Consider the following 14,482-nt stretch of genomic DNA (forward strand, 5'->3'; position numbering starts at 1 on the left):
AACTCAACTCTGACTCTGTATCCCACTCCCTATAAGCTTATAGTACACTCCACCCAAATACGAGATGAGTTAGTTTGTTTTGCTGAACTGTTATTCTAAAGCTTGGAAGAGGCGAGGGTCACGGGACGGAGGCCAGGGACGACTGTCAGTCCTCTGACCGCTGAAGCACGCGGCCCCGGCCTCCACGCACAGCGGGCCCCCGCCCGGGTGGAGCTCGACAGACCTGGGTGGTGGGTGGCCCGGAGAGCATTGCTGTCCTTGTTCATGCGGTCCATGACGGATTTCCAGGTGCTGTTGATCTGGTCAAACAGGGCTGATTCACTGGGCAGCTGCTTACGGATGTCCTCTCCCAGGAAGATATTCTGAGGGGCCAAGGACCGGGGTGAGAGGCTGTGTCTCCCACACTCCCTGCTCCCAGACCAGGAGTGATAGTGGGAGGAAGAGAAGGAGCCAAAGGGCAAGACGCCCCAAGTTGGGGAAGGCAAGTTGGGGTTGGGAGGCCAGATACTTGGTCCGAGAAGAAAAACGAAAAGAGAGCAAAGGCTTTTCAAGGAGGGAACTGAAGACAAAAGGCAATCACCGAGAGTCAGATGCTCAGGGCCGAGATGGAAGAATGACTTTAGAATAAATAAACAAACTTTTAAAAAAAGATATGGCACCTGGGTGTCTAAGTCGGGTAAGTCTCCAACTCTTTTTTTTTTTTAATTTTTTTAATAGTTTTGTCTATTTTTGAAACAGAGAGACAGAGCACAAGCAGGGGAGGGGCAGAGAGAGGGAGAGACACAGAATCGGAAGCAGGCTCCAGGCTCTGAGCCGTCAGCACAGAGCCCGACGCGGGGCTCACAGTCACGGACCGCGAGATCGCGACCTGAGCTGACGTCGGACACTTAACCGACTGAGCCACCCAGGCGCCCTGTGTCCAGCTCTTGATTTCGGCTCAAGTCATGATCTCGCGGGTTTGTGGGATCGAGCTGACAGTCCAGAGTCTTCTTGGAATTCTTTCCCTCCCTCTCTCTCTCTCTCTCTCTGTCTCTGCCCCTCTCCTGCTTGTGTGTGCTGTTTCTCTCTCTCTCTCAAAGTAAATTAAAAAAAAAAAAAAAAGGAATGACTTCAGAGCGAGGAAACGAGGCTGGTAACAGGGCAAATGCGTCAGACCTGCAGAGAGAGAGGGGGGAGGAAAGGGTTTGCGGAGCCGCTCGGGCGTGAGTCCTGACCTCCAGGTACATCCACTGCCGCTGCACCATGAGCACCGTCTCGACGGCCTCCAAAATGAGGGAGAGGCAGCGCTCCCAGTGGTCCACTTCCCTCTCAAAGGCCTTGACGAAACGGGAGGCCTTCATGCTGGACAGGGCCACCTGGTTGTCCTCCAGTGCCTGGAACACCTCCTCCGTGCCTCTGTGTGTCGGAGGGGGCAGCGGGGAGGCATCCAAATCGGAGTCCGTTCCCACCTGCCAGCCCTCGGGCCCGGTCTGCAGCCCAGGCCACACGGCCCTGCCCTCGCCCGGCGCGCCGAGGCCCCGTCTACCTGAGCCGGTGATGACCCTTGTCCTTGTAGGGAGCTATGTCTAGCTGAATCCCATCCCAGGTCTTGGCGATGTTCTCTAAGGCCTGCGGAAAGAAATTGGGGGACAGAGCGATCTGGTAGTGCCCAAAGGGAACAGGAACGCGGAGGGGCCGTTAGATGGTGGAAAGCTTGGCACGGTGGGGGGTGTCCCGGGAGCGGGGGGAGGGTACGGAAGGGGGCTCTGTCATACCAACTCTATAGCCAGCTCTTTGGTGGCTGAGGCGGAGATCTCGCCGATTTTCTCCACGTGCTGGTCCATCCCGAGCTCCACAATCTGCTCCAGGGTGAAGCTCTCAGATTCCTGATCGAACTCCCTCTGGACCTCTTCCCTCACCTGGTCCCAGTGCCTGCAGCCAGGGACAGGAGGTCAGACCACGGGGCCGGCCGCGAGGGCCTACTGAAAAGCGTCAGCATCAGCCCACAGGCTTCCTTGCTCCCGCTGGGACAGTACGATTCTGTACATGAATTGATTCGCGATTCAACAGGTATTTACTAAACGGGCCCTAAACGCAATCTTAGGCACGGTGGGGAAATACAGAGACGGAGCCGGTGACTCTCTGGAGAGACAGTTGAGACTGATAACGGCGGGTTTACCGTCGACAACAGGCAGGGCTAGGCGTCTTGCGTGAAACAGCTCATTTAATGCTCTCGACCCACATACACGCGGACTTTTAGCTCTTCCATCTGTACGTGAGGAAACTGAGGCCAGGGGGGCGTTAAGCAAGTGAAGCGGTCAAGTTGGACTTAAGCACAGAACACTGGACAGGGAAGCATGGCCCAGAAACACTACACTGGACACAATGCAAACGAAGTACGATTACTTCCTTCCAGAGGAATAGATGATTGTTAAAATGCCTCTCATAAAACCGTTTATTCCACCCTCAACGGCTGCAAAGCCTTCTTCTATCATCCAGTGGGTTCCGGATGCATACAAAGAGTAAAAACTTGCAAAATAAAATTATAAAGTATTAGAAGAAAGTATGGAGAAAATGCATGTGTAACTCTAGGCAGGGGAGGTGTTTTTTTACTTTTTTTTTAAGCTTACTTATTTATTTTGAGAGAGGCACAGAGGGTGCGAGTTGGAGAGGGGCAGAGAGAGAGGGAGAATCTCGAGCAGGCTTCATGCTGTCAGCACAGAGCCCAATGCGGGGCTCAAACTCACAAACTGTGAGATCATGACCTGAGCCGAAATCAAGAGTCTGACACTTAACCGACTGAGCCACCCAAGCGCCCCAAAGGGAGGTCTTCTTAAACAAGGTCCAAAACCAAAAACTATGAAGGAAGAAAGTGATACCTTGGACTACATCAGAATAAAACCTTTTGGGGGCGCCTGGGTGGCTCCAGTCGGTTAAGTGTCAGACTGTAGATTTCGGCTCAGGTCGTGATCTAGAAGTTTGTGAGTTCCAGCCTCCCTGACAGCGTGGAGCCTGCTGGGGATTCTCTCTCTCTGCCCCTACCCCGCTCGCGTGCACACTTGCACATGCCCGCCCGCTCGCTCTCTCTCTCAAAATAAATAAATAAACTTAAAAAGAAAAAAAAAAAAAAGAATGGGGCACCTGGGTGGCTCAGTCAGTTAAGCGTCCGACTTCAGCTCAGGTCATGATCTTGCGGTTCGTGGGTTTGAGGGTCACATCAGGCTCCGTGCTGACAGCTCAGAGCCTGGAGCCTGCTTCAGAGTCTGTCTCCCTCTCTCTCTCTGCCCCTCCCCTGCTTGTGCTCTGTCTCTGTCTCTCTCTCAAAAATAAACGTTTTTTAAAAATTAAAAAAAAGAATACAACCGTTTGCATGACAGAAGGTGTCAAGCTGAGCCGTGACAGAACATGAAACGAGGGCAGACACGGCGGGAAGGAAAGACAGAAGGAGCCGGAAGGCCAGAGGAGCAGGGACAGCGATAGCGGAAAGACAGAGGACGCGGCAGGCTCTCGCGAAGGCTTCAAGAAGGGTGCTTGTGTGCGGGGGCGGGGAGAGCCACGCACACGGGGAGGGGACACTGAGAGGACCAGGTGACGGCACAGGCCAGGGGCGGCCCCCAGGAGCGAAGGAGCGGCCTCACCTCTCTCTAAGGGCCGGGTTTCGCAGGTCCGAGATGAGAGGCATGGTCCTCTTGAACTGCTCTATTTTCCAGCGAGTGGTTTCGATAACTTCCCAGTTGCGGTCCTGGGCAAAACAACGGAAGACGTCAGAAGCCCTGACCGCCTTCCCCGCACGGGCCCATCCCCCGGCCCTGACTCGGTCCTCCACGCACCTTGTACTCTTTGGCTAGTCTGGTGAGGCGGCGGAACAGCCCGTGGGCCATGGTCTCCATGGCCTCTGTCTTCAGGGTCAGGAACCGGCCCATCTTCCACTGGTTCCAGTTCTCCTCCCAGTCCCGCGTGATCTCCCAGACTTGCTGCAGGGCGTCTAGTTCCTTCACGGCCAAGGGCAGAAGATGCATTGGGTGGCAGGACTCCCCCCCTCTTCCTCCCTGACAGACACGCGGGTCCTCTGCCCCCCTCGTTCACTCCGCGTCACAGGGCCGCCTCATCAGGTCACGTCCCTTTCTCCGCCGTCTTGCCTTAGGGGCTCGTCCTCAATGTCCAGGCCCAGCAGGACGGCTGGCCCCAAGAAGGGGCGTGCGGTGACCATGTGTCCGCGAGGCCGCGGAGAAACGGAAGCCTCGTACTACGTTGCTGGTGGGCACTGGTCGGGCCCTTAGGCCGCAAGCTCCTTCCCCTGCCCCGTCCTTTGGTTACCACAAGGGCCCGGCCCGGCACACCACCTTCTCCAGGTTCTGCAGGTCCTTGGAGACTGGCTGTTCGATCTTGAAGATGCCCAGGTTGGAGCGGAGACTCTGTTCTTCCTCCCGCATGGCATTCAGCATGGCCCGCACTTGGGCAATCTGCTCTAGGGCGGACTGATGTCCCACGTTACTGGTGAAGGGGCCTGTGGGAGACCAGGGTGAGGCTCACATCCCCTGCTCGAGGCCGTCGTCCCCGGGAAGGCCCGTCGCGGCTCTCCTACCTCTCGGTGGGCACATCTCCCTCTCCTCACACGAGGAGGGGGAGGAAAACAAGAGGGAAAGCAAGACGGTCAATCTTAGCAAAAACTCTCAGACGTGGCTTGAGAAGCAGAAATGGGCAGGCCACGGGAAGGCGTGAGAAAACTAGAAATTCGGGTGCGCTCCGACCAACAGTCGGCGATGGCAGGCGCGGCCCCAAAGGCAGGTGCCAGGGCTCCTTCCCCTCCGCAGCACCGTCCTCCCTCTGCTCATCCTTGTTCCTGCCTCCCTGGGGTCCTGGGCTTAGAAAGGCTGGGTCGCAACAGAGGTAGGGGGAGAAGAGTCGAGAAAGGGGTACCTTTGGATTCAAAGTCTTCCAGAAGGTTGTGGGCTTTCTTCTTGAAATCATCGGCCGAGTGGATGAGGCCCGTTTTGAACTTCTCCTTGTGTCTCTTTAGCATCTGCTCACTGTCCAGCAGCGTTTGTTGGAAGATGACCCACTCCCCGTTGAGGCTGTCCAGCATCTCCAGGACCTGGGGACGTCGACGAGGGGACCATGGCCCACGAGCAGGGGGTCTGCCCCTCTCACCAATGCTTTCAAGGCCTCCGTTCTGATCCTCCGGACCAGAGTCTGTGGCCAAGTTCCACTTGCCACGAGGCCCAAAGAAATGAAGCCACAAGCCGCCGGGCCTCAGAGAAATCCAGAAGCTGACCCAGATTATCACGGAGTTGGCTTTGGCTCACGGGGGCCCCGGAACCTCGCACCTGCTGCCCGGCTGGCTCTTCAGCGGTCCCCCGGGACCGCATGGGACCCACCCCCTGGGGGCCCACGTCCTGCACGCCCCGCCGCTGGTGCGGGCCCGCCCCGGCTGGACCGCACACGGGCACTCACGCTGTCCTGGACGGGCACCTCGTACTTCTCGAGGATGGCAAACTGCTCGTGGATGGGGGGGATCTGGGCCTCCAGGCCAGACAGGTCGTGCTGCAGGGTCTCCAGGAGTTGCAGACTGACCCCCAGCTCCTCCAGCGTCTGGGGAGGGTGGCTGATTCTGGAGGCAGGCGGGGAGAGAGCCTGCGAGTGGGAGAGGCCGAGCCCGCCCTCCCCGCACCCCTGCCGCCCCAGCCTGTGCGCCTACTTCTCCGTGTTCTCCCTCAGGTAGGTGTGAAGCTCCAGGAGGCGCCGGGCCGCCATCTCCTTGAGCAGGGCCGTGAACTTGCCCTGCCACTCGTTGCAGTGCTGCACCAGCGAGAACTTGAGGTGTGAGCAGTCCAGCAGCACAAACTGGATGTTGAGGACCGTCTCCTCCTTCTGCACGTTGTTAGCCACCTCGGCGTAGCTGCGAGGACCCACGTTCCCGCTCGTTCGGGCCGGGCCAGCGGCGGCCGAGCCCACGGCCCCGCGGCCAGTCCCGGTTCCGGTCTCTTACCCCCCAGACCCGTGTGGCAGCTCTGAGGCATCCCCCCCTGCTCCCGCGTCAGTGCAGCCCAGCCTTACGGCTGAGATCACGTCATTTTCCCAACTGCTGCCCCGGGGGCCGCCAGTCAGACTCCTCAGTCTGGCATTCAAGGCTTTAAAGTCGCACGAATCTGAGTTGAGCGCCCACCGCTGCTCCCAGGCTCGGCGACCTCGGACAGGTTATTTACACTGTCCTGAGCCCCGATTTCCCATCGATCACACGGCGATGTGAACAGAACCCCTACTGCTCTTGGGAGGGTGACATTGTCTGCTCGGTCTAAAGCCCCCTGCACACCTCCGCTCCTGTACCTGTGTCCGAGACCGCTCGCTCCCTGCTGAACACGCTCATGTGTTCCCGTCTTTATGCCTTTCGGGCGCTGTTGTCTCCGCCCGGAATGCCCTCCCCGCTGCCCACGTCTGCCTGTGGAAACCCTGCCCACTCGGGCGAGCCCAGCCTCCCGTCACCCCCTTCACGAAGCCTCTCCTGATGTCCCGGCTGGACTCCCTCTCCTTCCAACCCCACCGCCCCGGCGCCCCGCATGCCTGAGCCACGGCCCTCACCCCCTGAAGCCTGGGTAATGAGCACCTCCGCACGGGGCTTCGGGGCCCGCGAGGCGCTTTCTCGTATACTCGATGACCTCGCAACCTTGGCAGGTAGGAAAGGGTCACACCTGCTTCCCAGGACCCTGGGGGCCCAGGGGGCACGGGCCGCCTGCCGGTTGGCGGTCTTCGCCCGGAGCGGAGGGCACGCGCTTCGGCGGCGCTCCCCAGCCCAGCCCCGTGCCCGGGGCTCTGCGCCTCCCGGACACCTCGGCCCCTCACCGGGCGATGTCGGCATCAAAGGAAGACACGGGGGGGTTGAGGCGCTGGTAGCGGCGGATGAAAGAGTCCTTGTTGATCTCCCAGATCTCCCGGTACAAGTCCCAGGTCTTGAGGTAGGTCTGCAGCAGGCTCGCGTTGCTGGCCATGCCGCCGCTTATCTGGGCCTGGATCTTCCTGATGTCCTCGTCTCCCTCTTCAAGAGCCAGCAAAGCGCGCCGCACTCACCTCCGCCCCGGGCCCGGAGCCCCCGGGCGTTAGTCCCCCAACTTCCGCCTGCCGCGGCCCGCCCTCGCCACCTTCCCCGGTCTGACCCCCACCCCGGGTTCCCCGGCCCCCCGCGTGTCCGCGTGTCCGGAAGCGGCCCTGGCCTCTCCTGCCGGCCCCGCCCAACCCTGCCCTCCGAGCCCCTGACGCCCCTGCGCCCGGCGCCCTCCCCACCGCCCACTCACCCACGATGACGTGGATGGGGTCGCGCTGAAACTTGCGCCTGATGAGAATTTCAGGGAGGTGGCGGAAGACCGAGATGGTGGAGAAGAGGTGGCTGCCAATGTCGTTGACCACGCCCGCCAGGGTCTGCAGAGAGGGTGAGAATTCCACCTGCGGGGGCGGAGGGGAGAGGGGGAGCACAGCGGAGGTGGCCTCAGCACAGGCCGTGGAGGAGACCAGCCCCAGGACTGGCAAGGTGGAAAAACACCTCAGCATGGGCCCCCAAGGCCCTCAGGATAAAGTCGAGGCCAAGGGCCAAGTTTCAGGATCGAGGGAAACGGAAAATAAAGTTTGGAGTTGTGGACGGTAGGGGTAGCGGCCCCCACCTGCGCCACACCTCCCTGTAGGTCGTTCTGGAGGATGACCAGCACTCGGAAGAGCGGGTTGGGCATGGCCTTTCCATCCCCGTTGATGGCCTTGGACAGTTCCAACAGTGACCACTTCACATTGAGGCGCAGGGCATCCTCCATCATGCGGTTCAAGCGAATCGTGTACAGTATCCATTGCTGCTGGATCTGGCGGGGAGCGGGGGGGGGGGGGCGGGGGGGACAGGGAAACCCTCAGGACACACAGGGCAGGTCCTGGGAGACGAGAACCAGCCAGCGGGGAAGGAAACGAGCCCGTAGGATGCGGAGTCCCGAAGGAAGAAGGTTGGAAAGGCGGGAGGTTGGGCGGAACCAAGACTGGAACGGGACATCTGAGAAGCACCCACTAAGGGTAGGAGGCAGAAACCGCGAGACAGGTCCGGTGGCCCCGGCGGGGTGGCGGGGGGGGGCTCGCTGAGCCACAAAGCCCCGCCCAGAGGACCCCCACCTCAGGGCCGTCGTTCTTGAAGACTTCGTAGGAGTTGGTCATGATGGCCACCACGTCCTGGTACAGGCCCATCAGTTTCTGCTGCACGGCCACCCGGTGCTCCCTCTGGTCCTCCTCGAACTCCAGGTCCCTGTACACCCGTTTGCCGCTGATGCGCACCAGCAGCGTCTCGGATATTTCTTGGGCTCGCCAGCCGATGGTCAGAGTGGAGGCCTTGAAGTCATTCACGATGGTCTGCACCTGTGGGCAGACCACACCCGTGGGGGACAGACTCACGGCTTCAGCGTGGGGACAGACCCTCCCCGCTTAGCCCGAGCCCCCCCACCTGTCCTCTGGCTAGAGTGGCTGATGTGAAAAACAAAAACAAGAACAAAGGACAGGTCCTTCCCTAAGCACGCTTTGCCTCTAAGCACACACACCTCTCTCTGTCTCTCCGCCACCACCCGAGACTCGGGCCCCGATGATTCATGCAGCGGCCTCTGGGTCAGCCTCACAGACCCTCCGAGTCTCAGGACCATGACCCACCTTGCTGGCGTGGATACGGCACTCCGTGATGAAGAAGGCGCTGGCCCCCTTCAAGGCCCAATGCAGTTTCTTGAGTCCAGGGCGGATCTTCTTATCCAGAAATCGGATACGTTCTTTGAAGAGGGCCTGCTCATCTGGGGACAGCATGGCGATGATCCTGTGGGCGAGGGAAGGCTGGCAGCCGGCCGGACACACGCTGCAGACCCCTCCCCCACACCAGGACACTCGGTGGAGAAATCTGAAAGTTCGCGAGCCGGGCTGTGTTTTCCAATAAAACTCTTGGCGATAATGGAAACCCTTCTACAGTTTGTGCTGTCCAGCAGGGTCACCACTAACCACACGTGGCGGTGGGGCACTTGACATGTGGCCTGCGCGAGTGAACAGCTCAATTTAAAATTCTTATTTAATTCCAACTAATTAATTAAAATAGAAAGTGGGGCGCCTGGGTGGCTCGGTCGGTTAAGCGTCCAACATCGGCTCAGGTCATGATCTCACGGTTTGCGGGCTCGAGCCCCGCGTCGGGCTCTGTGCCGACGGCTCAGAGCCTGGAGCCTGCTTCCGATGCTGTGTCTGCCCCTCCCCTACTTGCACTCTGTCTTTTTATCTCTCTCAAAAATAAATAAACACTAAAAGATTTTTTTTATTTAAAAAAAATAGAGCCACGTGCGACTGGTGGCCACTATATTGGACAGTGCGGTTCTAGACAGACACTTGAACTGTGGTTCCACCCACTTGGGCTTTAACCGGACCCAGAAAGGTACCCGTCCCAGAACAAAGCCTCACTCCAGAGACAAGTGCCAAGGGTATCAAGAAAAGGGGTGCCAGCGTGGCCTTGATTCAACACATCTGATATGACACTGTGCTCGTAATCCTAATGCCCCCAGTTTCATTCCTGGAAAAGTGACCTAGGCCCGCGATATACGTGATCCAAGTGCCCTGTGGGGTTGCAGGGGACGCGGTTGTTTTTGCCCTCTGCTCTGAAGCTAGAAGATAAGAGCAAGGGCCAGGAGCAATCACGGGGCCATACCAGAGAATAGGAGAAAGCTTTTTTTTTTTTTTTTTTTTTTTGAGCCAGTAAAAGGTAAAGGACAGATAGTGTAGGAGCTAGATGACATCATGGGGCAGATAAGACACAGAGGGGGCACAGAGTGCATGCGGGAGGCCGCCTTACCGATTGTAGTCTCGAGCCACCAGGAGCAGGTTTTCCCGAAGAATGCGCAGGTCCTCTGCTCGCTCAGCGACATTCACCACGTAATGGGGGGTCTCAAAGAGCAGCCTTTCCCAGTAGTCGATCTCCACAAAGAGAATCAGCAGGGACCTGGGGGCAAGGGTGGGGGGAAGTAAAGCAAAGCAGCTCAAGTGCCTGACCTAGACTGGGGACCCCAGGCCCAGCTGAAGGAGAGGGTAACATACTGACAGAAGGGGACATTAAGGGCCCATATGCACAATGAATGTTAAGACCCCCCCCCTGCTTTCTTTTCCCCACCCAGCAACCGGCTCTCAGGCCACTGGATCAGCACCCTCCAGAACAAAGTTTGAAAGACTATTTTCTTTCTTTTTTTTCCTGTTTTTTTTTTAAATGTTTATGTATTTATTTTGAGAGAGAGAGAGAACATGTACTCGCACATGTGGGGGGGAGGGGCAGAGAGAGAACCAAGCAGGCTCCACGCTGTCAATGCAGAGCCTGATGCGGGGCTCAAACACACAAAACAGTGAGATCATGACCTGAGCCAAAGTCAGACACTCAACCGACTGAGCCACTCAGACTGTTTTCTGTGACCTCTGGCCAGCCTGAGAGGCCAAGTCCCAAGGACAGTGATCTCAGGAGTCCCCTGAAAACAGCCCACCAGATAAACCTGAGGCTCACTGTTGATTAGCCCCACTACCTGCTCACCTGCTCAGCCGAGCATCCAATCTGCTTTCCAGCTCCCTGTCCTTAAATATGGACAACCAAGGATCAAAAAACATTAGGCTCTGTCCTTCCTGGCACAAAAGGCAGGAACCAAAACAAACAGAGGAAGGAAAACACAAAAGGCAACGAGAAGGAAACAAGACGGGACAGAGGCCACAGAAAGAAGACTGTGCACACCAAGTAAGAAAACTAAACGCAACTGTCGCTAACACCCTGAGAGAGATAAAAGATACAAAAGAATATCCGTGAAACAAAACCAAGATGCTTTAGAAGGGAACACCTAAATGGTTCTTGGAAATTAAAGGTGATAGCAGAAAACAAGCCCATTAACAATAAAATTGACAGAAATTTCTTGGAAAGTAAAGAAAAAGACACAGAGATGGAAGACAGAGAGGACTTTGCAAGGGGGAAAAAAAAGCATAGAAAACTCACCATTAGTAAGTTTTATATTACACGCTGGAATGATAATACTTGGGGAATATTGGCCTGAGTATTAAAATTGACTTTAGGGGCACCTGGGGGGCTGAGCTGGTTAAGTGTCCAACTCTTGGTTTTGGCTCAGGTCATGATCTCACAGTTTTGTGAGTTCGAGCCCCACAAAAGGCTCTGCACTAACAGAGAGGAGCCAGGTTAGGATTTTCTCCCCTCTCTCTCTCTCTGCCCCTCCCCAACTTGTGCTCTATCTCTCTCAAAATAAACAAGTAAACTTTTTAAAACTTTGATTTCAATTGTTTCTTGTTCCTTTGTTAAACACAATGCCAGAGAAATCTAAAAAACAATTTTTTTAACGTTTATTTGTTACTGAGAGACAGAGAGAGACAGAGCACGAGCATGGGAGGGGCAGAGAGAGGAGGAGACACAGAGTCCGAAGCAGACTCCAGGCTCCGAACTGTCAGCACAGAGCCCGATGCGGGGCTCCAACCCACAAACCGTGAAATCATGACCTGACCTGAAGTTGGACGCTCAACTGACTGAGCCACCCAGGCGCCCCAAATGCCAGAGAAATTTTAATTGCATTTGTGGCCCTCCTACCCAGTGAGCTTCAACCCCTTCTCTACCAGCCAGCCATCATTCCCAGGTCCTGTGTCCTCCACCTCGGGGATCAGCCACTCAGACTCGGCTCTGCCGGAGCCCAGCTGCCCCCCCCCCCACACCCCTGTCCAGGGACTAGCCCTCAAGCCCTCCCAAAGGACCTGTTCTTTGACCTCCCAGACACCTTCAGACCACTGACTCTGGGCTCTCTTCCCAGCTATGTGTCCCCTCCCATCACTGCCTCCTCCACCACAGACCCTGCCATCTGTCACTTCCACCGCCCTCCTGCCATCCTCACCGGCTTGGCTGGCTCATCAGTGTAAGCCACCTGGCGGAACCCCCACCCTGGCTAAATCTGTCGTCATCCCCGCTGCGCACCCGGACGGCGGCCGAGCGAGGCGGGACCACACAGATGGGCGCACCGAGGGCCCTCTACCCTGCATCCTGGAGGTCTCCCTGGTCTGCCCTCCCTCCTGCTGTCACACCAGAGCCTCCCCACTCTCTCAGATCTACCCCCCTGCCCCCGTCTCTGTGGAAAGCCTCACCTCCTTCAGCACAGAGATCCAGGAGCCATGAGGCGAGCACTTGGTGTTCGAGCACTCCTGCTACGAACCCTACGAGCCCGAGTACTCGCATCACACACAGGGTTCCTCCCGTTTCTGACAGAAGAAGCCCTCCTCCCACCCAAGGCTGACCCTCCTCCTGGGCTCCGCGTCCTAACCCGGGGTCCTCCTGCTTCCTCGACCTGCCAGCTCCGTCCATCAACAGTCAGGGAAGGCCGAGTTCCTACAATCTTGGAAGAACTGAAACAAAACCAACACACGCACACCCACCCTCCTCTCCCCACCTGGCCCGGACTCCACCTCCTCCCGCGGGTACCGCGCCCTGCACCCCATTACCGCCCCTTTACCACACGCCTTCCACACAGAACTGTCCTCGCAAACTCCTCGGTCCCCTCACCTCCACACCTGCCCGCATCAAGTCTCCCCCAGACATCTTGTCACCAAACCCTGCCGGCCTCCTCAGGCCTGGCCCTGCCTCCTCTCTCTGCAGGCCTGAACCTCATGCTGGACTCCTCCCTGCCTCGCCGTCCTTGGACACGCTCTTGTCTCGCTCCTGGGCCACAGCTGTCCTTGTGGCTGCCCTGCCTGGCTGTAGAAGTGTCCTTCTCTTTCTAGTGTCCCCTGGAAATACCACTCAGCCAGGCACTGGACACTCCACACTGTCTTCAGGAGCGAAGGCTCCTGGAAGTCCTGCACGTCCAGCGCTCTCCCTGGGATGATCCTGTCCGTGCCCAAGGCTTCAGCTGCCTTCTAGAAGTTGCTGGCCCCCAGATCTATAGAGCTAACGTGAGCTCTAGGCTCGTACGCCCAACGGCCTCCTGGATATCTCCCCACCTTGCCCCAAGTGCCTTGCACACGTCCAGAAACAGGCTCATCGTGCGCTCTGCACTTGGGGGTCAGGAGGGGGAGCCCCTGTCTCGGGGAACAGCGCCGTCCTGCTGCCTGAACCAGAGCCTCACCTTCCAGCATCCAACCAACCACCGACTTGGTCAGGTTTTACGGTCAAAGCAAAGTTCGGAACTTCCGCCGTCCCCAAGGCACATGTCCCCCACGTGCGATGCTCGGTGGCAGCTGACATCGGCCTAAAGTTGCGTTCAACAGCGCAAGGTCATCTAAAAGAGTCAAGGCTCCAGGCACGGGCCGCCAGGTGGGAAGGAGGGGCCCAGCCCAGCCTGAGTGCAGGGTCTGACTCTTCAAGAGAGGCCAGAAAGCCAGTTTTCATATCAAATCGCCTGCATTTTAAGCGCTGACGACTAATTCAACTGAGAAATAATTACAGATGGGAGGCTTCTGAACTGCCAGCAATGTGCTCTCCGTGAGCTGGGCCATCGCTGCCAGGGCATTTATTTCGTGCCCGTTTGTTAAGGTGGTAGCATAAGCTTTAAGTACTTGTCTGTGTGCACGATACACCTCACAACAAGAAATGCTATTTGGAGGGGAAAACTAGTTTAAACCATGAGATTATTTGTAAAAGTGGCTGGATACAGAATTAGCTTATTAAAATCGCAGTCTTCCAATAGAAAAACTGTAACCAGTTGAACATTATCGTGGAGGAAAAGAGACCCAGGACAATTAAAGCAAGAAAAATAAAGTACAGGGCGCCCAGGTGACTCAGTCGGTTGAGCGTCCGACTTTGGCTCAGGTCATGGTCTCATCACTTGTGAGTTCCAGCTCCTGCGCAGGGTTCTGTGCTGACAGCTCAGAGCCTGGAGGCTGGTTCGGATTCTGTGTCTCCCTCTCTCTCTGCCCCTCCCCACTCGCTCTGTGTCTCTCTCTCTTTCTCAAAAATAAACATTAAAAAAATAAAATAAAATAAAATAAAATAAGATAAATAAAATGATTAACAAATTAACAAGAAATATTTATATGTAACATTTGTATGCAAACAAATTTTTATATATATTATGACGTTTCTTGTTAACTGGTTAATTTATTTGGAAAAAAACGATTTATAGACATTTTATATGGATTCAAATACATTGAAAGAAAAAATGCTATTCTTGGGTAGAAAAGACTCAAATCTTAAAGATGTTCATTCTTCTTAAATTAACCTATAAATTCAACCCAATCCTTGTTCCTTTAAAAATAGGCACGGAACTATTTGTGGAATTACACAGATTGATTCTCAAGTTCTTACGGGAAATAAATACTAAAAATAACCCGGAAAATTCTGAAAAGGGAGAGCAATGAGGTCAGAAAGTAAGCAGTTTGGTTCCTTCCTATGGACAGACAGACAGACAGACAGAGAGACCAGAACAGAATGGTGAATCCCAAAATAGACACACAATTCTATTCGGGAATTTGTTTTATGGTGTAAATGAGGTCAGGTCAC

At 56.2% G+C, this 14,482-nt stretch overlaps 1 protein-coding gene across 1 annotated transcript in view; it reads right to left on the reverse strand.

Annotated features, from left to right (window-relative positions):
* The window catches only part of DNAH2 (dynein axonemal heavy chain 2), a 92,402-nt gene that overhangs the window by 48,763 nt on the left and 29,157 nt on the right, over nucleotides 1-14,482 (reverse strand). The window contains 16 exon segments of the mRNA XM_053892166.1: nucleotides 224-362; nucleotides 1,215-1,395; nucleotides 1,526-1,608; nucleotides 1,755-1,911; nucleotides 3,618-3,721; nucleotides 3,810-3,971; nucleotides 4,323-4,486; nucleotides 4,900-5,074; nucleotides 5,434-5,590; nucleotides 5,678-5,878; nucleotides 6,820-7,012; nucleotides 7,269-7,416; nucleotides 7,632-7,820; nucleotides 8,119-8,358; nucleotides 8,644-8,800; nucleotides 9,815-9,961. Coding sequence (XP_053748141.1) covers nucleotides 224-362; nucleotides 1,215-1,395; nucleotides 1,526-1,608; nucleotides 1,755-1,911; nucleotides 3,618-3,721; nucleotides 3,810-3,971; nucleotides 4,323-4,486; nucleotides 4,900-5,074; nucleotides 5,434-5,590; nucleotides 5,678-5,878; nucleotides 6,820-7,012; nucleotides 7,269-7,416; nucleotides 7,632-7,820; nucleotides 8,119-8,358; nucleotides 8,644-8,800; nucleotides 9,815-9,961 — 2,597 coding nt within the window.

The sequence above is a fragment of the Panthera pardus genome, unplaced genomic scaffold (genome assembly GCF_024362965.1).
Source record: "Panthera pardus isolate Hobbes unplaced genomic scaffold, ASM2436296v1 HiC_scaffold_3, whole genome shotgun sequence".
Lineage (NCBI taxonomy): Eukaryota > Metazoa > Chordata > Mammalia > Carnivora > Felidae > Panthera > Panthera pardus.